The sequence below is a fragment of the Falco naumanni genome, chromosome 16 (genome assembly GCF_017639655.2).
Source record: "Falco naumanni isolate bFalNau1 chromosome 16, bFalNau1.pat, whole genome shotgun sequence".
Lineage (NCBI taxonomy): Eukaryota > Metazoa > Chordata > Aves > Falconiformes > Falconidae > Falco > Falco naumanni.
In genome coordinates, this window is record NC_054069.1 from 5,801,287 (window position 1) to 5,826,354 (window position 25,068).

The following is a 25,068-nucleotide window of genomic DNA, read 5'->3' on the forward strand; positions in this document are numbered from 1 at the left end:
ACCAGAACTGGTGAGGAGGGTTTCCATCTGCACACAAGAATAACACAATGGGCTTGTTCCTTGGTGGCAACCTCTCTGAAGAAGAAAAAGCTGCACGTACATGTGCTGGATTTCCCCCCAAAACCATGGGCCAACACGAGAGGCACTGCAGCAAGGGGCTGACCTTACCTACGATGAGGCGCTCCGTGTCAGGAAGCTGTTTGAAGAGTTTCCTGAAATCTTCATTCCGTTGTTTGTATGTTGGACTCAACACCTGCAAATAACAGAGTGCCTGTTAAAGAGAGGGGCAGGCATGAGTACAGAGAAACGGAGCAGGAAAATAGGAACACCTTGGTAAGGAGAAGGGGGATCAGATGCACTTACAAAGCATGAGGCTAGGAGCTCCCATCACAGCAGACACGCAGATGGGAGAATTTGGGATTTAGTGCATCGAGTGAGAAGAAAAGGAGAACCTGACTTGGAAGAGCAAGTACAGAGAAGGGCTATACCCTCATCTGCGAGGTAGCAAAACAGAACTGCATGGAAGCTGCGGTCGCAGGAGAAATCTCTTTTCCTGTAATCCTAGACTGTACGAGGCATGACACATGCTCTGTTTGCAATGCATCAGTTGGCTGTCAGTCCCCAGCTCCCCCAGGAACCACACAGCAACTCCAGAAAAACAGGCGCTTCAGTACAGCTGCAGCCCTGCCAGAGGAACTTGGATGATCGCTGTCACCAAGAGCTCAGGAATAACGCAGTCATCCCCGTTCCTCTCCCCATCAAGTGTTCTACCTGGCAGTCAGTGAACACGCAACCACCCGCCGGTACGGTGAGAACACTTCTGTGGGGCTCAGACGAGGCTCTCGCAGGGACTCAGCCATGTTCTGCACTTATTCTGCAGACACCTGGCCCCACGGAGGGCCTCAGAGAAAACGGTGCTGTTGGCTGGAGGGAGACCAGGAGCTGGCTCCTCTCTGGTGTTCACTGAACTTTAACGTGACTCTGTCCGTGTCAGACCACCTCCTACATACCATGCCCATGCTGACAGCTGCTCATAATAGCCAGAACATCGTTTGAAGGCAGAGCTGACCGACATGCAGGCAGATGTAAACGCAGGCAGTCCGTATCTCCCACGTTAATCTATCACGTTCTTTCTCCCACAATCATAGGAAAGGCAAAGCAGCCTGGGGTACAGCCTCTTCCCACCCTATCTCCACCGCCACCCAACGACCCTCTCCTATCTCTTCCCGATGCGCAATACAAATCTCCCAACGCAGAAAGGGGGGCACACCTCAGATCCTTCCAGCAAGGGTCCCAAAAATCAAAGCGATTACAGCAGAAAGCAGCTTCTGTTTGAGAATGGCGTTGGTGGGGTCGCAGGGGTAGGAGAAATATGAAGTTTATTTAACATCAGCCATACAAAATTGTCATATTCTGTCAAATCAAAGAAGGAAACACTGACAACCCCCTGCCCCTCAAAAGTATTTCCTCTTCTTCACACCAATTTACCAAACTAGAAACAATTATTTTTTTTTAACATCAGCACTTCAGATATTTGCTCCAGTCTTGTGGGCCCAAAGGAAAGTATCTTACTTCTGAATAAAATCTGCTAACCAGCAGATGACAGAAATAAGGATTTTACTTACCAAACTTTTGCCTGAACATCTAGAAAAGATCTTGGTCAGAGACAGGCTCCAGCAAGAGCCCAAGCCCAAGATTTCCCAGGACAAGCTGACAAGATGGGAAAGGAGGAGGGAACAGAGATTATAATCAGCCCTGAGCTTTGGGTTCGATGCATTACAGCAGCCCAAGTCAGTTGAAACCTCAGTTTCCATGTGGAACGGCACTCCCCTCCCTTCCCCGCAGTAAGGGATGTTCTGACCTGTCTAAAACTCGTGCTGCAACAGACCCTTCTGCTTAGCACCAGAACTTCTGTTAGTGACAAACAGTTCAATTTAGAGACACTCACAGCTGGAATTTCATCTGATCCGTGGCTGACACATTCTTGCGATAAGTCGATGAGCCCCTCCAGGTCCCGCCGCAGACAGGGCAGTTCTTGATCCAGTACAAGATTCCAGAGAGCCCCGCACTCCAGCAAGGAATCCATAGCGTTCCCTCAGCACTTGCACAGCTCCCAATGTTCTCAAAGTTGGCTTTTCCTGTTCCTGCTGTCACTGCTTCTTGTTTAGATTCAACATCGACAGAGATACAGCAGTCTGCCAGGAGTTCACACGCCTTCCCCGACTTTCTTGCTCACATTCAGGTCACCTGCCCTAGCAGCTCTGCAGAGCTGAGAGAGGATTTGCCCTCCAGAGGACTTTGAAATAGTGGCTCATTAGGGTCAGTGTGCTGGCAGGCAACCTGTGCGCTCCTCTGCCCCAGTCTCACCAGCTTCTTGCTGTGGGCATCCCTTACAGAAACACTGGAAAAGCACCGACAGCCCGAGCAGCCGCGAGCAGGTCTGTGCAAGGCATGTGCCACCCCCCAGCACCCAGGGGTGCCAGAGCTGGAACCGACACAGCTCCGACTGCCAGGACCCCAGTGGAGCAGCTGGAACTCACGGATCTAGCTGCAGTTTCCAGGACTGTAAACACTTCAGAGACTTCAACTTTTTTGTCCTCCCCCCTTTGAAACCAGAAAAGCAGTTATTCTTACTCCTTCAGTGTCTGCCTCAGGCTCTCCTCTCTAATCCCTCTCCGCTCCGAAAGGCGGCTTCAGCCTGTGTTGGTGTTTCTCATGGAAGGAGCCGGGGGGGAAGATCCCAAAATGACTGGCACATGCTGCAAGTTACTGTAGCTGGGTAATTCTGTCGGCCAATGCCCTGCAGTAACCCAGCCTCAGCCCGGCCTCCCAGCAGATGTTTCCTGTAATGGAAAGTTGCTGGACAGAGTGTGCTGGGGGAGGCGCGAGGGGAGTAAGGAGAGACCAGTCGAAAGCATATAGCTGCGAGAAATCAGCCATGGGAGACCCACGCGGTTGGAAAGCTTCAGGGCTCCGCTACTCCGGTTTGTATCGCCGAGCCCTCTCAAAAAGCATAGGTCTGTCCAGGTTTCATTCACTACCAGGTGACTTTGGCAATGGAAGGTGAGGGTCCTTCAGGCTCAAGCAAACAAACACCCTGCAGGCCCCAGCAAGGCTGCACGGAGCGCTGGGATTCCCCGTCTCCCTCTGCCCTCCGTGCCCAGCCTCTCCATCCCGCTGCTCAAGTGCAGAAACGTGCAGGTAAACATCCACCCCACGACACCAGTGCTGCTCAGCCATGATGCCAAGTCTGTGGAAACGCGTATACTGAAGTAAAATGCTCGTTCTTCCTAACCAACTGGGCACGCATCTCAGAACACCAAGCCACCACCAACCAAGCCTTCACAAAGCCAATGCTTCACTCCCGGGCCCGTGGCTGCGGGTTGCCCAGTGACAGGGATGGCTGACAGCGAACCGGTGCACCACTACTGGTGCATCACGCTGGTGCTAAATGGCACACAGGTCCCCCCAGTTAGCCCTGTCAGAGGGAAGCAGTACATCCATCTGCCACCCCAAGATGAGGGAACAATAAACAAAACTTCCATAGGTTGGGAAGGATAAAAAATTAGGATTACAGACACCTGCGAGGTACCAGCACCGCTTTACTGAATGGCCCTCTTTGCTGGAAACTGTTTATGGGATTACTTCCAAAAAAAAAAAAAAAAAAAAAATCCACCAGGATGCTTCTGTCTACACACCCACCCACCTCCCTTTGCAGAGATGAATGGCACAAGTGATCAGCAGAGCTAACCTGGAGGTGGAGGCAGCAAACATTAACTCTACTGCAAACAACCAGAGAGGAGACAGGATGGCACTGCAAAGGGTGGAGAGAGGAGGCTTGCAGGGGAGATGGAGAGAAAAGGGTGACTCCCCATGGTAAGATCTCCCTGTTAATACCCAAACAAATCCTCCAACAGGACATTCAAAGCAACCATTGCTGGGAAATGGGACAGGACAGTGTCTGACAACACAAGAACTGAGAAAGGCACCGTATCGTACAGGTCACAGAAAACAGGTGAGGAGGAGAGATGGCAAGAAGGAGAGATGGCAAGAGGCAGAGAGAAAAGGGGGAAAGAAAATCTTATCCAATCTGCCCGACTGATGGGACTTGTTCTTAACCCTTTAGGGAAGATTTACATTGCTTCTGGACAGAACAGGAGAATTACTGGAAAAGAACAGTCCCTGCTTGTGTGGGAGATTTTAGACCCCATGACAGCAGGACTGCTACGCTGATTAATGCCAGCAAAGAAACTGGCCACCTGTCGCACAGCATTTCTTCCAAACTCGGTCTGGTCTCTCGTTTGGGTTTTTTTTTCCTCCTGTGTTCTTTTTTTTTTCCCCCCTTCTCATTTTAAAAGTGAATGAACAGCAGAGGAAGAAGCTTCCAAGTAATCACTGGCCATTTGGAGTGGAAAGTGGATTTGAGTTCATCATCACATGAGCTTGCAGCAAAAGCTCACTCCTGATTTAGTGCCTCTACACCACAATAACCGTGGCACACCTGGTGATCCACCCGTACACCTAAAATCATGGAAAATCAGAAGGGATGAAAAAATACCTGAAAGACAATGAGTTAACATTGCTCCACAAACAATTTGAAAAAATGGTTATTGGCACTTAAAACATGATTGCACTGATTTACAGAGAAAAAGGCTGTTTGTTCAACACCGAACTCACTCATCATTGGGCCTGGATTTTTGCAATAAAAGCTATTTACATGATTGCTGTTGCTGAGTCAGACTCGGGCTGCCACCCATTGGAAAGCTGTGTCTGATGTTTTCCCTAAAATGATGCATAATTTCTCTCTCTTTGTCTTCACAGGGAACATTATACTCTTTCCAACAGCCAAGCCTCCCCCTCCACCCTGGTATCTACAAGGTCTCCAAGAGGGTACTGCAAGGAAAAAAAAAAAAAAAAAAGACAGTACACCAAGCCCAGCAAAGGCTGATTTCTTACAGTGTTCAGTCTTGTGATCACTTGACATTGTTCTTAAGGAGCTCAAGCGCTGCTCGAACGCCTCCAGAAATCAAGGCCCTTTGTGGCATCACAATCACCACAGATCCTCAGCCACCCTAACTCCTAGCACGCATGCTTTTTGCCCCAGGAAAACCCAGGGCTCTCTCCTTTACATGGCTACTTCCTTGGATTTCACTGGATTTATTTTTGAGACTTCCACCTCTTGCAAGCCACGCTGCACGCTGCCCGGCGCGCCTTCGCCGAACTGCAGCTGCAGGGCTCCTACCCCACTCTGTGCAAGCCTCAGTGCAGGCAAGCGGGGAGAACTGCGCTCCTGTTGATTATTTCAGACTTACCAGGCCAGTAAATGTTTCTAATAGTATTTTAAAACGCCTGAAAGAGACTAGTTAGTGTCTTTTCACTGTAATTTTTTTTTCCTCAGTAACCACTCTGGGGCACATAGGTGGAGAGGGGGCGGTTCAGGTCAGGGAGAAGGTGTCACAAGAAAAAGATTCAAGCGTGGTTGCAAAAGAGAAGGCAGGTGAAAGGAACGTGCACAGACAAAGCAAAGGAGTACAGAGCAGGGCAGACCCTGGGATCTAATAGTAAAATGAAAACCTCATGGGCAGATATAAATCTCGCCTCTTCCCTGGTGTCAACCGTGTGCTCCAACTTTTCAAGATCATCTCATTCTCTTTTCTGGGCGTACGCCCTGTAGATTCTCCGGACACCTGGTGTCTACCAGCACAGGGGCTACAGGAGGCAATTTACAAAAGTTAGCCTCGCTATAGAGTGGCAGCTCAAAATGCTATGCAAAATTGGAGACATACACCCTAATTTATGAACAGCCACGGAAGCAGAAGGACCGACGGTCCAATTGAGAGAGAAGCAGGCAGAAAAAAGCATGGCAGCCTTGCTAGGCTCAACGCCTCAACGGCACGCTGACCTCCAGACACAAAATCTGAGTGTCCCTCCATGCTTGGAAAAGGGCCCCAAAGCCCAGAGAGAGAGAGAGAAGAACAAAGGAGATAGCTTTTATCCTTGGAAGCAAATTCTCTCCAGTTTGTCTCCAATTTTAATGATGTCTTGCTGGGTGACAAATTCCTTCTACCAACTTGTGGAGTTCCTGCCACCCTCGCAGCCAGCGTGACCTCCTCCTTCATGTCACCTGGGAAGCGATACACACATTTCCCACATCACTAAGCACGCCTGGTCTATAGATAAGATTACAGAGAAAGTTTGGGTTTGAGGTCTATTTTTTTTTAAATATATTTTTTTACATTATTTTTAAAAAATAAACGAATTAACAATAGTTCGACCTGTGGACACAAAAGTCCAAAGCAGTCACACGCAAACTGCACCCTGACGGCTAAGCAGATGGATGAGACCTAAACCAGAGCTGATCCACAAACTGACTTTTTACTCCATGAGAATAACAGCTGTTCTAAGCCAAAGCCTCCGTGTCTGCAGTTCCTCACTGAAGGCTTGAAGAACACCCACCTCCAGGACCCAGTGATGGTCGGCCTTTCCACAACGAAGACATGACCACAAAGCAAACCCCGTAGGGTTGAGTATATTTACTCTCAAAATGGTGTTCCTTTCTAAACCTCACAGTGCACCTGGACCAGTTTGCTTTTGTCCCGTGGAAAGCAAAGCAGAGAAAGCACACAAAGACCAAGAAAGGGCAGGCCTGCCAAACCAGTCCGTGACCTTGGTTCACCCCTTTTCTCCCATTCTCCATCTGGTAGGGATGTCAATCCCAAAAAGCACTGGTAAGATCAAAAGGAAAACACACAAGGTAAGAGAAGGAGGCAGCATCTTAAGGAAAAAGTAGAGGAAAAAGGAATTCAGGAGAGGGAAAAGAAGGGTTCCAACTGGCAAAGAGGGATACAGGGCTACAAGGACAAAAAGACCAGTTAAAAGCAGCAAAAACTAAAATCAATTTAGAAAACCGACATTCTGACCACCGATGCTCTGGGGATCTTTGAGGACCATGTGCTCTTTTAAGGCAAGGGCTGTATTTTTGGTTTGTGGTCGTACAGTGCCTGGCACCTGGGGCTGCTGAACTGGCACAAAGAACAACGCGGAGGGTGTTTGCTCCGAGTGTAGTGAAGTTAACATAAAACAAAAGTGAGGGAAAGTGAGTAAAAGCAATTGTAAGGCTTTATGAAGGCAAAGCCTCCACAGATTAATTTCTAGAGCTGTTCTCGGCATGGAAAGTAACAGAAGAATCAGAAGGACTCAAATGCCAGAAAAATCCTGCCTGGAAGGCGTTGGCAAAGAAGGGAAACTATATCAAGGAGATGCATTAGCGAATTTTTAACGGCGGTAATACTGCCAAATAGGATCGACTGCCTTCCTGGGGTTTGCAGCCCATCCGTATTTCCACATTGCTGCTTTCATCTGGCCAGAATGTCCCTAACTAACTAGAACATGATTTGGTTTAGTTTTATTTTCTAAAGGACAGCAATTAGGGGGGAAACCACAAAAAATGCAGCCAGTGCTTACTCTCCGGATGTACTGTCTCTCATGCTGAAAATATACGGAGGAAAAACAAGAGAACAGAAAGATAAGATAGAGAGGACACAGAAACACAGCGACCCACAGAAGCAGAGCACAGCAGAGCGTCATGCAGCAGGGTATGGATCTCAGCAGCTACAGGCAGAAGCAGCTCTCACGTAACAGCAAAAGGCACCTTTAGCCGTGGCCACAGATTTTTGCAGCAGCCTGGTTGGGCCTGTGCATCTGCCCGAACTGCCTCACGCCACGTCCCTTCATCTGCCACTTCTCCGCTAGCCGGGCCTACCGTGGTTTATACGTAATTCTTAACGCCATTGCCGCTGTGCTGCTCTCCGCTTCCGAGAGCGCCTCTTTTCCTCTCCTTGCCGATTTTCCTCGGTGCTGATTACACAAAGCAAGGAAGTCAGTCTGCCCCTCGTGCCTCTGTCAAAGCTGACCACGCTGTTATCAGCCAAAATCACTGACACCTCAGGCTGCAGTAAGGTAGGAACTGTTGCTCAACAGGGAACGGCTGCTGCATTTGCCTGCTATCTACTTCAAAGCGCTCAAGGGGTGGGGGTTCAACTGTGCAAAAGTGACACCGACTGTGGCAATTTGCACACCACCAGCTTTGTACCGAAAACACTACCGCTCGTGCTTGCAGAGCGAAAGGAAGATCAAGGCAGAAGCAAGGAGATGGTTTGTGTTTCTGTGAGGTCATCAGAAAAGGATTCCTCTCTCACCCCACACCACCCTGAGAGATGCAAAGGGTTTGCACGGTGGCAGCTGTTTGTCACCACATCAAGACCAACTCTGCTGGGAAACCGAAAGGTACAGGATGTGGGGAGCATCGGAGGAGTGACTGAAAAGACAAAGCTTTTACCCTCTGTCTCTGGCATCCTTTTCCTCAGGATGTCAGTCCTCCTTCGCCAGTTCTAAGCCGTTTCTGTCTCCTCTTTTGGGAAATGGCCGCTATGCCCCAGTGCCACTGCAGAGCCCCTTTGCATCTTCCCCCCACCCAGGTACCCAGCCCATATTCACCCAGGGACAAGAGAAACTGGAGTACTTACATTATACCAACTCTGGCTTTTCTGTAAGGACAAAATAAAAGAGAAGCATTAGTTAGCACAGAGATCTTAGAAAGATGGACAGAGAAACTAGGTCCAATCTGGTTTGTATAATTAGTGAAGTGAAAGTGGGATTAAACTGATGATTTCAATGGATTTCACAGTGTGGTCTAACACAGTTATTTCCAGTTACAGGAACAAAGAACAAATCCAGAAGCACGAGTCCATAATTGGAAACAAATCAGGCTAACGTGTGCATGTCCACATGCACGCACACACACAAACTCACGCATGCATGCTGTAATCATTTTTGCAGAACGGCAGCGCCCACTAGCAACACAGGAGCAAATAATCATCGTATTGCCAGCACTTCTCTTAGTAGAGGCTTCATTCTTCCACGCCTGCTGGCTAGGTTGCAAAAATCACATTGCCTTGAATAGACCCTGTGCAAATAAGCCCTTGAAGAACTGTTAGGAGGCAGAGACACAACTTTACTCACAAAAGCCATCGGGCAAAGTTTTCAATAGTATTTTTAAAGGGAGACATACACAAAGCCAGGAAAACTGCTGAAGAAAATTGCTAGAAAAGCTAAGAAAAAAACCCCAAAAAAACCAAAACAAACAAACAAAAAAAAAAGACAACCCCAAAAAAAACCACTGGGGTTTCTTCAGAATTTCAGTGCACAGTGTTTTGCATCATCTGCACATGTGATTTTTTTTTTTTTTTTGTCCTTATCATGGCTTTTCAGATGGGTTGGGAGGACAGGCCACATGTCACACTGGAGCATATGAAAAAGCTAGCTCAGCTTGGAAAGTCACACTTGGCAATTTTCAGCTGGAGGTGAGATTTATCTGCAGAGGCAGGAAGAAAGAAGCTTCACAGTCCCGCTGCAGTCAGGCTGGCTTTCCGAGGTCAGGACACTGGGCAGAACTCACAGAACGTACAGGCATCCCCCAGTTCAGGGTGGATTTACCTTTGGGCTACGAAGCTGGGGGGCACCGTAGCCTTTCACCACCGACAGTGGTCAGCCACAGTGCACATTGCTGGGCACGTTGTGTGTTGACAGCCACACAGCTGTGTCCGTCCCCCTCTCCCAACCAGCAACGGCATCTCTACATCACACTTGGGGGAGCCGAGCCTAACAGACAAGGACTGAAGCAATATTTCACTGCATTTCTTTCTTTAAAGTCATCTTGCTTCTGACCTTGGACTGGGAGTGTTTTTCACAGTTTTATACCCAGTTTGGAACACGAAGGAAAACATACTGTTCTCCAACTTGTAACAGAGCCTGCAGAAGTTTCCCGCAGAGAGTTAAGTTCACATTCACCAAAACACAGAAAGTACCTGCACTGGGATAGCCCACGACAGGACCAAGGACGTACAGGATGTTTACCAAAGGAAAAAAGTCAGTGCAAAGCCTTAATTGGACCAGAGATTTCTATGAAGACATGGAGGTGCTCACACTGTTCTTTCCCTAGACCTTCCTGCTTTCAGTTTCCAGTGCTCCCTGTGTGCCGCTCCAGCAGACAACCTTACAGGCATCTGGGTCTTGTTCCCGGAGCCAACATTTCTGAAGGATCCCTTGCAACCTTGGGCATTTCTGCCAGTTTCGCTGCACTGGTCTCTAATGGAAAACCCCACGGTATCGTAGTTTATGCCAAAATACAGAAGTGTGACATTAAAAACAGGAACATTCCCAAGGCCTTTCCTGAAACCCTGAGGAAAGGATAGGAACTGAAGAACTGAATACACAGCAAGGCTCATCAACTAACCAGAGGAACTTCTTCGTACTTCCTACACTTTTCCATACTGGGCCATCCCCTCCATTCATAAAGGGTCTGGTTGAAGTCAGCCCTTGCTGCAAGTAGGACATGAAAAAAGGGCTTATACAATTCAGCCTATACTAAAAAAAAAAACCAGGGGAATTAATCTTAAACCATGTACACACCACCTTGTCCTCAGGAGCACAGGGTCTAAGATGGAGTGATTTTCCTGCAGATTTGTTTTGCCATCTGTCTGCCTTAATGAGCAAAGGCATAACTCAAAAAATCTTGAGGAAAAAAATTCATAATCAAACTATAATTGGCATAGATAAAATAGAGACATTACTGTCACCGTGTCTTCTAAATCAGGGTGCACATGCTGTGGTGTCAGCACACTGCAACAGGACTTCATTCCCCTCTGCTGCTAATTGCAGTAACTCTTTTTTTCTCCCTTCACATTTGAATTTCTCCAAACCAAACCACAGCTCCTCTGGAAAGGAGCTCGGCAGCTCCTCCTTCCTTAAGCTCTTCCACACAATTATACTGACAGCCAAGGTTCATCCTTTGCCTCCACCAAGTGTTCTAAATATAAGAAGATTCCTTCCCGCAGCCCCCATTTTGCAGGTAAAACTGACTACAGCAAGTCCAAAGAGAAGGGAGACTACCCACATCCTTAATCTACCTTTAATTTTATTTACCTTTTCTTTTTTTTAAACTCACTGAGAGTCAGAATATAAGGGGATGTGAACTGTGAAAATCAAGAGACGGTATAATGAAGGAGAAAAAGAAAAAGGAAAAACATATTCTTACTTTGAGCAGGTTAAGTCTGTCATACTGGAAAAAGAAACCATAAACATTAGAACTGAAAAAAGAAAATAAATAAGTAACAGAGGAATGGAGTTGCACACAGAAGTGGAAAAGATGTAACTGATTTGCAGAGACGATACTACAGGAGCAAATACCCGAGTTCATAGTTACATGGCAGATGTAACCAGAAAGAATTTCAGAGAACTTGAGGAAGGCAAAAAAATGGGCTATTTTCTCTGAGCCTTTAATTAATATAGCGTTGCCTCTAAATCTTCATGGGTTAATGAGCTCATATTTGTATACACTGCTATGGAAGACTACAGCTCTACAGTGCAGATGGGAAGCAGTGGATCACGCATATGACGTTCAGCCTACTAACCTGATGCCAACAGAAGTTTCCAGCTTTCAGCATTACTCGGAGCAGGATCACAACTCACTCCTACTTACTGTTGCTTCCAGGGAAATGGAAACCTTTTGCCAAGTGAATAATGACATGCCCTAGAGCTCTAGAAGTATCCCTAAAGCCATTTTACAACAGAGGCAGAGAACCAGGGTGAGGGCAGAGCTCGAAACAGATTCCAGAGCCCTTTTTCCTGACCTGTGTACTTCCAAAATCTATACTAATCGCCCGGCTTCTAAATGCCCTTGGCCAAATAACTCAAAGAAATTGATGACATTTATTCCCAAATCCCTCACCCCAGTCCCGAACCACCAGAATTTCATGACCTACTACCTAAAAGGGGATTACGCCACCCAATGGGAGGGGTAAATGAGAAGACACGGCCAAACTCTTCTCATAATCGCACACCGAAAGGACAGGGTGCCACAGTCATAAGCTGCAGTAAGGGAAATTCTATTCAGATCGAAGGAAAAAGCCTGTTCACAACAAGAGTGGTTAAGCACTGGAGCAGGGGCCCGACAAAGCTGTGGGATTTCCAGTCTTGGAGGTCTGCGAAATGTGGCTGGCCAAGACTTTAGAGCAGCCCACCCTAACTGCATCAGGGCTTTGGGCGAGAGACCTTCAGAGGTCCCCTCCGACCTAAACTGCTCTACAAGCTCCAGGGCCTGTATCAAAATTCGTGTTTTCCCCTAGCCTGGTATTTGTCCTCAGCATTCATTATTAGCTATAGACAGTGGGGAAAATCTGAAGGATTTGCAACGGAGAGGAAATCACTTTTACCCTTGGGCAAGAGCAAAGCAGTTAATCTGTATTTCATCTGTTGGCTGCTAGCAAAAAGGGTTGGTTTTTTTTCAGAGTTCAGAAAGCTGTCCCAGAAGCAGTAGTGTTTGCCAGTAAAAGCCTAAGGCTGAGACAAGTCTACAGGGGGTTCGGTCCATGCCACGCTGGTGGAAAAGAAGCTCCAGAAGATTTCCTACTGGTGTCATCCAGTGCTTAAAAACTCCTGGTGAAGAGCGCCCTCTGACGGCAACGCCGCAGCACGACAACTCACGCACCAGACAAAGAGGGCAGGGGACTTCAAGCAGATCTGTCAGCAATTGCATAAACACAGCATCAAACTCATGGGCTCAAGCTGTTTCATTTCATTAGCAAGACAGGTTGGAAAATCCGACCGTTCTTCTTGCAGAAGATGGGTGGGGAGAGGAGAAGGAGGTTTTAAAATCTTTGTCCTGAAGTTATTTGTTCCTAAAGTCTCCCTGGCTGCAACACATACCATCACCACGTGTGGGGAGAATCAGGGGGCAGAATCAGGGGGCGTACTAGCCTGAGTTCCCTCACTTGTACCAGAGAAAGCCATCTTGTGGAGAGCAGAAAACAGATTCAGCCTTCACAGCGCTTGAGGCTCACCCTCTGCACAGACCGCGGGTGACCAGGTCTCTGATGCAGGCTGGCAGAGGTCATGCCCAGGATCCCCTTCCCTCTGTGCATCGGCTTCCTTGCACCAGAACTCGTCCTGAGGTCCACTTCCCTCGTTTCTCTAACTGTCTTGAAGTTGGTGGCTTTTTTTATCTCTCAGAAAAGCAAGGGGCTGGCTGCAAGCACATCGCAGTACCACTACACATACCTTTTACACATACGTTGCTCTCCACTCAGGTCCTTCCCACCAGTCTCTCTCCTAACAAACCTCTCCATAGCTTAGCTAAACCGCCTCCAGCTTACCACAGCCTAACCACGACCTGTCCTGACCCACACACCTCTACTCACCAGAAACCCTTTCAGGACTCTGCTACTCCAGACCTGCATTTTCCATAAAACTTCTCTCACACCTCACCTGAGACATCAGTCCCACAGTCCTCCTTTGCAGTTATCCAAGCTACAGATACCAAGCACAAGACAATCTGTCTAAAAAAAAAAAAAAAACCAAACAATAAAGAAGTTTCCAGCAGACACCAGCCATCATGCAAGATCAGGCTGGTTACAAGAGGCATTATGACCACAGGAACATGGTAAGCCAGCACTGTAGACGTCACTGCTCTCTGAGTACTTGCCTAGAATGAAATCTAAGCCATCCACCAGGGAAAAGCCAAGGCACTGATTTCGTGGATTATGAAGCCATCCAAGCCATTCTGGTTTCAACTTTACTTGTATACATGTGGAAAAGCCAACAGCCTGGCACTTTGTCCAATAAGCATCCCATCTGCATTTCTGATTTTTACACTCTTCTGAGGGTAGCATAGAGATGTGAGATCAAATCTCAAATGATCTTATCTCCAATCCAAGCACCCACAGAGGGATCTTCTACTTACTACCTTTCAGAGCGAGCCCATGAATTCTCACAATTCATTTGGGACAGGTCTGTTCTAACAGGTTTAAGCTGGGTTCATTTGAAATCACTGATCTTTAATATTTACATCACACGGGAAAGCGTGCAAGGGCAGTAAGCTGAGATCACTGGCCACAAAACTACTATTCATCATAAAAAAGCAGGCGAGAAGTTATGGAGATCAACTCTTGTTTCTAAAAGGCATAAAGTAAGAAGAGAGAAAAAGAGAAGGAATTATGGTCCTGTTCAGCCTACCAAAGCCAGCAGGTTTCTCCCTGGCAAAGAGAGCAGCTCACTTCAAGGGAGGGAGAGGGAAAGCAAACCTTAAAACAAAAGCTAAAATTAGGTGGAAGTAATTAAGGAGTGTGATGAACAGGCCAGTTCTCACACCATGTGAGCAAATATTAATGAGATCCCAGTGATATAAGTGAAACCAGCTTCTCAGCTACAGGCATCGAGCCGAGCTCTTGCTGACATTCTCACAGCCACGCCAGGAGAATGCCTTACTGGGGTCACCGCTCAGTACCACAGGGAGGGTTTCTCAGTGATGAAACAATTCTACAGTGGGGGACAGGAGAGAAAAAAGAAGGCTTACTTTGGAGAGGCGCTTGTGTGACTTAATCGGAGAGAAAGCATGCAGGAATGAAAAGAGAGAAATTAAGGAAAGAAGAAAAATTACCTCACAAATCAAGAGAAGGAAAACCCACAAACCCAACAGAAAGCATTACATCCCCCCGCTTCCTTGGGAAAAGTACCAATAATTAAAGCCAAGCTTTAGTAGTCACCCTGTTGGTAAAAATCACACTCCCGTGGCCTTAAATCACAGCACTCCATGACCCAGGGCAATGTAATCCCCCCTACCAAGGGCACCGTTCCCCTGACAGAGCATCCCCCGGCGTGGCTATAAACACAGCGTGCCGTGCATCCCGCCTGCCTCCGTCCGCACGGCGCGCTTTTGGGGACAGACTGCTGGCTCCACAATGCCCACGGGTGTCACCAGTCCTGCTGTCCTAGGTGGCGTTTGTAGGTTCCTGCGTAAACAGGAATTGAGCCTGACCTCAAGGGCCACCTCAGAAATGATGAGTCTGAAATGATTCATCTTGAAAAACCCCTTCGTCCCCCTCTTTTGAACTCACATACACCCCCCTTCAGTGGCGACACATCAGTTCAGCCCAGTGAATCCTATTTCCCCTGCTGACAGTGACCACAAAGGGGAGTGGGTAGACTTTTGTGTACGTGACAATTCAGCAATAAATCGGGCAGAGATCTAACAACTCATTTCTGAGTTACGCCTGCGTCACCACTGAAGTTATTGAGGCTGAAATATTTCACTTCAAAAACCTGGACAAACACAAGTGCTCCTGACAGCTATCTTACGATACACCACGGACACTGGGGTTATAATCAAAGGTTACGTTTGGCTCCCAAGGCCCTCGTGTGTGTTTCACCAGTCCCACTGCTCACAGAAAATCAAGAGTCACCAAACCTGAAACCCTCTTCCCCAGTACAACAAAGACAAGGCTCTTTCTAATACGGTCAAAAGACAAAAAATACCTTTCTAGGGAAAATATCATCTACCCTGGCCAAAACAGTTGTAACACTGCACCGACCGGAGGCAATGTGCAGAGGATTGGCAAATCAATTCTGTGCAACTCGAACCTCATCTCAACACAGGGCTTAGACAGGACTGGAGAAACACACGGGCCCTTCATAGGCTGTCTGCACACAGGAACTTTTATTTATTCCATGACCCTCCATGATCCAGATGATAAAAAGTAATCGCAACAGCTGCTTCTCAAGGTCTTTCTCCAAACCACAAAACCCCCCAAGGAAACGGGACCTTGACTGCAAAAAGTTTAGCCTACATGAGCCCCTGTGGAACTGCAGTGCAAGCCATCAGCAACTCATGGACTCAGGTCACTGAAAGGATGACAGGTTGTGCTGAAGTCTGACCTACGCAAACGGCTCCCAGCTAGGGAGAACTTTCACAGGTATGACAGGGGAGGAAGAAGGAAAGTTAGCCAGAGAAAAAAAGGCACAAGACAAAGCTAGCATACTGCATTAAGAGAGTTTAGAACTGGGGACACGTGCGCATCTTGGCCAAAGTAATTTGCTTGCTTCTCACCTTGGAGTTCTTGGCCCCACTGCGTCCTGACTGAGAGGAACAGCTACGCTGTACACCCTGCTCCGGCGTGGAAGGGGATTTGTCTGACGAGTGGTCTGAGCCTTTTTCCACCATGGCGTCTCCTTGGGAGTCCTGCGGTGTCGGGGACCGGGAGCGTTTGCGCAGGATTGGGGAGCAGGCAGGCGTGCTGCGGTTTGAGTTACTGGCAGTACTGCAGAAAGAAAGGAAGAGCAAGTTAATCATCTTCAACTCAAACAGAAAGCAACTGTACCCATGCCTTCAGGTGGTGCATTGCCTGCAGATTTCTCCACTAGCACAGCGGACAAATCTGGCCTCCTGAAGCAATGCACCCAATGCCACACTTGGGACTTACGTCCCCAGTAAAATTAGGCTGTAGACAGTTACAATTTACCAGCGGCAGAGGAAACTACAACGGCCTGCCAGTGTCTTTCTCCACCCACTCTTCAATTCATCTGACCACAGATGAAATGCCTACGAGAATGAACTCATTGTCTCCTGTCAGCTCTGAGAGTTTAAAATGATGACCTGAGCTTAGAAAACCTACACTTGCACTCCAGAATGAGGGAGATGTCAGCGTGTTCTCGATATAGTCCCACTCTGCCCCTTCTTTATTTTATTTCAGCAAGTGTAACTATTCTCAACAGGATGCACAAAACCAGAATATCTTTTAAGGAAACACTCCATTAAAGATCATCAAAAACGAGGGGGCACTAGGAGGGAAGTCATGATGACAGACAATGCAGTCATGATCTCCTGCATCAAACCATCCCTTCTCACACCCGTTAAGAGTTGGGCATGAAAATGTTTTGCTCTAATGTAAAAGCTTTCATGATTTTTAAAAAAAAAAAAAAAAGTTTCCCTTTCAAAATGGAGAAAAGCAAGACCTTTCAGACTTTTACAGAAATTATGAAACATGTAGGGAAATGGAAATTCTCATCCCATAGCGCATTTGCTGAAGGTAACACTGAAATCAGAAAGCTAGTTACACATTTATACAGAACAGGAAAACTCCGATTTCCTCATTGTCCCTTCTCTTTTGATGCTGCTTCTTCCTGCCAGACTCCTCAAAATACCATACGCTACATCCATTTTTCCCCACGTAACTCATTTCCTTCAGCAGCCAAATCTATTTATGACCAGCCCAAACATCTCCGAGGCCTTTTCAGCCACGGCTGAACTCTGCAACCCGCAGGTTACAGTGGAACCTGGGCTGATCCAGGGATGAACTTGGTGCTAACTCTGCCCTGCTGAGTTGTTAAGGCACCCTGTTATCTTCTCAGCATTATAAAGCAGACCACATCGAAGCGGCAGAAGAGTGAGCAATAGAAAAAGGGAATTAACAGCTGTAAGGGACTCAATTAAAGAAGCCAGTACAATCAAACTCTCACAGGTTATAATTTAAGCCCAATTATATATAGCAAACTGAAGTTTGCTTCTCACAATGCAAGGTACAATGAGGTAGTTAAAATGGATTGTTTCCTTTCTGAAAATCTAGAAAAGTTGAATTCACACCTGAGGCTTCATTAATTTTCAGATAAAAATCATATTGACCTCTTACTTCTGGGGATGCCTAAAATATTTTACAGATGTTAGTTAGCAGATACAGGTAGGTAAAATAAATGCTCCTCCAGTAGTTACCAGGTTTCGTTTAGTTTGGTTTAGTACTGGAAGAGCTGGCCTCATAAGTTATCCTCTATTTGCTCACTGCTTCTGTTAAAGCACAAGTGATGAAACCTTCCCTAAACAATCTGCGGAAAGCATACAACAAAGTCACTTGTGCAAACATTAACAGAATCAGATTTCATACTCGGACATGCAAGGAGCTTGCAATTGGCAAGAACAGCAGCATGACACTTTGCAGAAAATTCTTAGAAGGTACTTTCAAGAATATGAAGCGTGGAAGTTCATGCAGATAACGAACAGGCTGGAGAAAACGGGTTTGCAAAATGTTCTGTAAGCAGGAAGCAAGATGGATTAAATTACAGACTCCGCTCCATTACCTATTTCTACTTAATAGACTGAGAATCATATAGATACATAATAATAAAAAGCTACTTGTTCAAATGCCACCTAAACTGCAAGTTAGCTCCACTGTGAAGACCGGCAGAGTAATTTCCCTCCTTTAGCTTGTTTCTTCACAGTTCACACCTAAGAATGGCACATCTCATGAGTGAAATACGCCAACAGGGTCCTCCCTTCCTGGTCAAGACACAGGAACACTGAATATAACCACACGTAGAGCACAACTGTAGCAATATTCAAGCTTTAATCCCTCTGAATCGTATCTGAAACAAAAGACAATCTGGACCGTTCTCCCAGCAGCGCTACCTGCAACAGTTTAGGTGTACCACGAAGTAAAACTATCAGGGTTTTTCCAGCTTATTGAAATGTACAAAAGTATCGAGTTTCTTTACAGACATCCAGCTGACCCAGTTAAAATGGGTATTTCACCTTTTCTGTCCTCCTGCTGCTCCTGCTCCTGCCTAAGCTCGAGATGTACACACTTTTGAACAACGCAGCAGAGCTGCACCTAGGGTACCAACTGAAGTCAGCAACTACATGCATGTGCAGAAGGTGCTGTGCAAACAGGACCGAGACTTAAGCTCATCAGCAATGCTTCCAGAGATGGAAATGGTTTTGAATTGCCATTTCTACAGTTAAGAACCCCAAATTCTGAGGCTGTATTGCTCCTGCTCATGCTGCATTATGCTTATCTGACATTACATCAAATTTCCTAAATCTTGCCCCCAGCAAGCTTGATTCAACATGAACTGGTTTATATGAGAGGTCCCCAGAAATACAAGGCAAGAATTCAAAGCCAATGTTCCCAAGTCACACATCACTAAACTTGTTTGAACAGACATACGTGGTTTCCCTCTACAGCTCTACGAAACCCAAGTTTACCACGCACAACCTCCTTCTCATTTTCAGTTCATGGGAGAGCTCATACTCACAAGTTTCATTCTGAGTTTCAGCTTCAAGCAATATAAAGACCAAGTCAAATTCTGTCAAGGTTCTGCTTGCTCTCAAGTTCCAGTTACAAAGGAGCACTGAGTTTATACTGCTCCTAAAGTAAAACACAAAATAACCCGTTCAAAACCAGAGTATAGCTGCACCACATGCATGTGAAATTCAGATTAAACCTGCTAAAAACTTTGTTACTCTTTTACTTAAACTGTAGTCATATGAGAAACCACAAACTTTGCCTTTTGTGGACTACAATGCTACAATAAACACATTAATACTGGTTCCAATATAGGCTCACGCACACACAGGCACTGAAGATACATTCTCAGTCTTCACACTGAGCACACGCACCAGAACTGCCTTAACACACCTCGTACAGGTCCTGCCAAGCAGCGCGCAGCTGCAGAGGCCAATTCAAGCTCATCACCCACGGTCTTACAAAGCTCCTCAGGTGGGTTTTTCAGTCACAGTTGGGTAACCCACACTGCGGCAGCTACACAGGAGCAGCAGCAACACTAACTAGCTTGAAACCTGCGTGTGTGTGTCCAGGCTCCGTTCACGCTACCGCAACCGCATGTTTTGGTGCCATCTCAGGCAAACTCTGGCCACCAAGTTCATTTCCCGGTCACTTCACATCTCTGGCACGCTTTAGAAAACTAAAGCCATACATACACATTGTGTTAAGTACGTATGGATTATCGCCTTTGCAGAGAGAAGGAAAACAAGATCCTTCTCGGGCTCTCCCTTAAGCGAGTGGCAAAGGGCCGATCAAACTCGGGAGGTCTGAATCCACCTCACACCACCCGATGACGGGGCAGTGGCGAGTGTTTCTCACACGAAGGACCCCACGGGTGTGCACGCGGTGAAGAACACGACGAGTCTGTTTGTTCAGCCTTTCACCTCTACCGCAGCGAGGAGGGGCACAACCCCCCAGGCCTGCAGCTCCATCCCGCGCCCCCCCTTCCCCGAGCCCCTCAAAACCCTCGCTGCTCCTGCTCAGTCCCGAGGTTTGAATCCGACCCAAGGCACAGCCATGACGAACGCTTTCTGCGGTTGCCATAGTGACCGAGGCCTGCAATTGAACCAGGAATCAGCGCCTGAAATGCCAAAACGGCTTGACCCACTTTGAAAAAAAAAATAATAGTAATAAATAATGCTTTACAGACTTAATTGACCAGAGCGCATTCAGGGCCTCACATGCCCCTGCAGCGCAGCCTTTAGTAGACACAACAGATGAAGTCAGGGACAGAACACAAATAATCCCACCTAAGCAGCAGCCCCTTGCTCCCAGGTGAAGCCCCTGCACAGAGTATATGAAAGCACAGAAGGCAGAGTACATCGTCTTGGTTTATGTTCATACTGTGCCTATGAGAAACACCTTGTTCTACGATTGGAGCTGCAGTAAAAATAACACGAGCAAGCGTGACGCAGCCAGGAAGAGGCCAAAGCCTGTTCAGTCGCATGAAGGACAAGCCTCGGTATCTGGAGCAGCGTAGTGAAGAACTGAGCTTTTCTTTAGGTGGTGGAAAAACAATGAATATTTGGCAATGCACAGACAAGCCACCCAGTCACATCCTACCCTGGACTCTCCACAGAGCAAGGACACAAGGCAAGATGCAAAAAGGCCAAACTTCTGCCTCCAACAGAGTATTTCCTGTAAAGATGTGGACCAGCTGGTGAACATAGACTTCAGCAAGCAGTAGCTTTTGGGAAAGGCTACGGTCTATACTCCAAAAGCTAAGCTTGGAATTCTTACAGTTACCAAGGAACCATGAGGACTCTTTGCAATGCTTTAACAGAGAACTCAACAAGAAACCTGACTCTGTTCAAGTCTCTTAAATAAATTCTGCATGAATGACGTTCAGGCAGTCCTGAACCAACATGGAAGTCTGTCCATCCTACCAGATCTTCCGAAATAATCATTCCGTCTGCTGCAACAACACAGCCATCCCTGGGCTTAAGACAAGCACCCTGCAACAGGTCTTTCCCAAGTCACACATGCCCCGATAGCCAGCAGCCATCCTCCAGACACAACAGCTCGCAGAAGAGCACTGTCACAGCACCTGCAGCTACACTGTGCAATAGTACCTTGTTGTCCTCTTCTCAGGTGGTGATACAGATTAAGATGACACACAGTAAATCCATTTGATTCTGCCAGTTGCAGTATGCGAATCAAAATTTCGCCAGAAATAATCACTATGTTACGAAGAGTACCAAAGGATTTGTAGCAACAGGGGCTGCTCACCTAAGCAAGTGGCAGCTTCAGGTACACAATGCTCCCTACCTCCGTTGTGGTCACCAGCCTCTCGGGCATCAATGACACCATTCCCTGCAGTGTATTTCTAAACCCTGTGGGCTTCCTCAAGAAGGTCCTGATCTGGAAAGCCTCCAAATCGGCAGCCTCCAAAGTCCACCGCAGTTCTCAAAAGAACTTGCTTTCCAAGAGTAAATCTGTTGAAGTTGCTCGTATCTCCCCGCAGCCCATAGCACCCACCCGACAGGAAGTTCTTCAAGGCCCAAAACTGGCGTTACCAACAGCACTGCAAATGCTGGGCTTAATTCTGGAAAGTGCTGAGTACCGTGTCCCCAAACAAGCAAGGAACTTAAGCACATATTCAACTCTGTACGTCTGAAATCTATGGGCTGTGCAAACAAAGTCAAGCCTGTGCTTACATGCTTTCCTAAACAAGAATGAAGGAGATCGTCAAGCATGAAACAGAACTGTACTGATAAAGTCTTGAAAAGAGCAGAAAAAGCTACAAGGTCAAGAAGGCACCTCTAGCCTGGCTGTAGTACAAAAAGCGTTAATTCTCCTCAGAAACAGCTAGTAAGGCAGTTAATCAGACGCCTACAGAGATACTTTTCTGTGATACAGTCTGACATCAGTGGAAAAAGATGAGATTCAGAAACTCATTATGCAGTCTACCAAACAGCAAGCAGATGGTAACAACTTTTGATCACCACCAACCTACACTCACTTCAAATTGATAATCCAAGAATGAAAACCTCCATATCTCCTCAAGCAATTCCCTGGGCTTGCCATTGCTCTACAAGCAATAAGAAAATGCTCTTACTTATATTACATCTCTCAGTGAAAAGGGAAAAAAAAGAAAGCATTAAATTAAAAATCAATGACACCTGTAAGACTGTACAGAAACCAAGCAGTGTTTCATGACAAGTGCTCTAAAAAGAACAGCAAGAATAGTATACTTTCTGCATGTTTTTTAAACAACTAGTTTTTACCAGAGAAGTCCATCCCTGTCAAAGATTAACCCTGATTATTTTGACATTTCACAGAATGGTGTCCTATGACATTCAATAGCATGTTTACATATTCGTGAGATAAAATTAATGCAATTATTATGCTTCAGGGGATTAGCAAATCACTGCAAGTATTAAGAAGGTATTTGCCTTCTGCCCACATACAGCACTGCAAGGTTGGTCAAATGTATTATTAACAATGTCATTGTCTCCCTCTGAATCATCTGATACTGGTTACCACTAGAGACAGACTATCCACTCTGATGGACAAATGGTCTGGTATCTTACAGAAACTCCCACTGTGCTTGTGCCTCAAACAATTCCTCCACCGCTCCCTTCGTACTTGGAGTTATTGCAAAAATCCCAAGAAAAAGTTGGAAAATGTTTTCAAAATAGAACAAGACAGATCTTAATAATACTGTCCAATAATGCAACAGTCGTAATTTAGAAAGGATCATTAATCTGCAGAGAACCAACACGTGTTATAAATCACACACTAAACCCCTCCATCACTCACAAATTAATATAATTCCATCTGCTCCAGAGGACGACAAACCACATGGAACGAAGTATGACGGATAATACAATGAAATCCGAGAAGCAATAAAGGGGAAATAATGCAAAATAAGAATTTCATATCCCTCTGAAGCTGACGGCATGTCTGCTTCAGACACAGCCCCAGCATGGTCACCTGTGGGCCACTTGGTCTATAGCTGGCTGTACTTCCAAAGGAGGAACGGACTTTTGTTGCCTCTCCTCCCACCACAATGCCAACGGCTCTCGTCATTAACAGCAAGAACTGCAGTATCCGATGCCGTCTTCAAAATCTCAGAGCCTGGAACGTGGGGTAGAACAGAGCTTGCAAGTCTTGTTCAGAAAATAAATATAATAATGAAGGACGTTCTTAAGCCATCTCCGATGCAAAGAAAAGTCTGAAAACTTGCCAGGTCAAAGAATAAAATATAAAATTAAAATAAATCCAAGCACATTTATTTTAAACCTCATTATTTCCAAGCTAACATCAAAATCTTTCAATGGTATGGAGACGCTGCATTGCTGTCACGCATCAACCCACGAGCATTGTTTCAAGGGAGAGTGAGATAAATGCAATATAGCACTAAAGAGCTGGTGATAAAGATCTATGTTGATTTTTAGATGGGGACTTAGGTGTGATACAACTCCCAGGTTACCTCAAGAAGAGCAGAAGCACTCTCCCTTTCTGCCCATCTCCTGCTATAACTTTAGCAAGGCTAAGAGCATCCCAGGACTTCATCCCCAGCACAGGTAGTGTCCCCCTGAACACATTCTAATCTTGTAGCAGAGGTTTTATAAACCACAGATTAAACGTCTAACAAAGCCTCACACCACATCTCATCAGCGACAAAGCGGGGGTGGACAGGGATATTGTATACCTCAGGAGCAGAAGACAAAGCTAGAGCTTTACACCTTCCCACTCACTCCTGCTGCTCATCAGCATCAGCTTTCATAAATTAATGGAAGATGCTGTGATCTTCAAAGCTGTGATCAAACCAGTTTCTTTTGCTCATCCCTTAACGTTTCATCCCTTTACCATGCTGAAAACAACAATGCGACAATTTCACATCCCCTCACCCCGATACCCTCCGTGCAATCTCTCCCCTCTGCTCTAACCATGCAGCAGCACTATCCAGCTGAAAGTTAAAAATAGAGAAGGTCAAGGGCCGCAGCCAATACTGGGAAGAGCCAGACACCCTCAGTGCAAGAGTCACACACTGTCCTTTGTCCTGAGGACCTGGTTTAGGCTTGTCCCCCTCCACATGACATATTCTCTCTTGCTTTATCCAGCCTTCTGGTTTTCAGCAGCACAGGCAGCTGGGGGCTTCCCTTGACATTCAAAGTTATTACACTGATGTAAAATACATCTCTGAGATTGGGCTTGGAAGTTTCCTTCTGTCCTACTGAGCCAAAAGCTCCATCCTACATCTACCAGCTTCAAAAATTCTCAGATGCATGTGCCTTAATGAAGCAAAGAAACAGGAATGTACCCTCTTCACCGAATCAGCGATTTCCACAACAGAGAGGGCAATGCTAGTCACCAGTAATCTTAAGCAGCAGCAATTTTGGGGGGAACGGGGATTCATCAGATTCTCAGTGCCTATAAACATGCACAGTGCAATGAGTCCTCATTTCCTACCGCTGTCCCCTGCTAAAAAAGAAAAGGGGAGTGGGGGGGGTGGAGAAAGAGCCACCTGTATGGACTCCGGAGAACAGACTGGAAAAGCAGCACAAAACAAATTTTTCCTCTTCCCATCACTGCAAATATACAAACCCAGAGAGGAATGCAAAGCAGAAGCAAGACGTCAGTGTGCATGCTCCGAGCCCTTTTAAAAGCAAGGGAGCACATGGGCAAACAAATACAGCAGATCCGCAGCAGCTGCCCTGCCGTGACGCACTGCCAGCCCCCCCCCCGACCCCAGCCCCCTCCCGCCTCTCCCCGCACCCCCAGATGTTATGAGGGTAATAACTGCCCCTCCGGGGGGTGGGGGGATGGGGGAGACAGCAGGCGTAAAGGGAAAAGGGGGAGGGGAACGAAAGCTGGGAGGGGGGGGAACCATCAGATTTGCTCATCGGTGGTTTCAAACAATCGAAAAGGCTGCTGTAGCAATTCCGCTGCAGGAGAGGCAGGGCGCGGGCATGGGGAAGAACAAGGGGAAAAGGAATCAGCCTGTGGAAGGGGAAAGCCACGAAGCATCTCCGCAACATGATGTCACGCTGTCTGCTTTCGAGTCCCCCAAACAGAAAGGAGCAGCAGCAGCAACCAACATGGACTCCAGGTTTAATCTGCCTTGAAAGCGCGTGTCTCCGACGGCAGATTTGCTCGGCAAACCTGTGCTGAGCCC

At 46.8% G+C, this 25,068-nt stretch overlaps 1 protein-coding gene across 13 annotated transcripts in view; it reads right to left on the bottom strand.

Moving 5' to 3' along the window:
• GRAMD1B (GRAM domain containing 1B) overlaps positions 1 to 25,068 on the bottom strand; it is a 100,543-nt gene that overhangs the window by 17,138 nt on the left and 58,337 nt on the right. For 7 of the 13 annotated variants that reach the window (XM_040616001.1, XM_040616003.1, XM_040616014.1 and 4 more), the window contains 6 exons: positions 15,941 to 16,151; positions 14,411 to 14,431; positions 11,096 to 11,119; positions 8,526 to 8,546; positions 7,465 to 7,488; positions 169 to 253 (listed from right to left, as the gene is read on the bottom strand). In XM_040616001.1, the coding sequence (XP_040471935.1) occupies positions 169 to 253; positions 7,465 to 7,488; positions 8,526 to 8,546; positions 11,096 to 11,119; positions 14,411 to 14,431; positions 15,941 to 16,151 (386 nt within the window). Of the gene's footprint in view, positions 1 to 168; positions 272 to 7,464; positions 7,489 to 8,525; positions 8,547 to 11,095; positions 11,120 to 14,410; positions 14,432 to 15,940; positions 16,152 to 25,068 lie in introns of all 13 variants that reach the window. The other 6 variants (XM_040616008.1, XM_040616009.1, XM_040616002.1 and 3 more) reach the window with 5 other exon arrangements.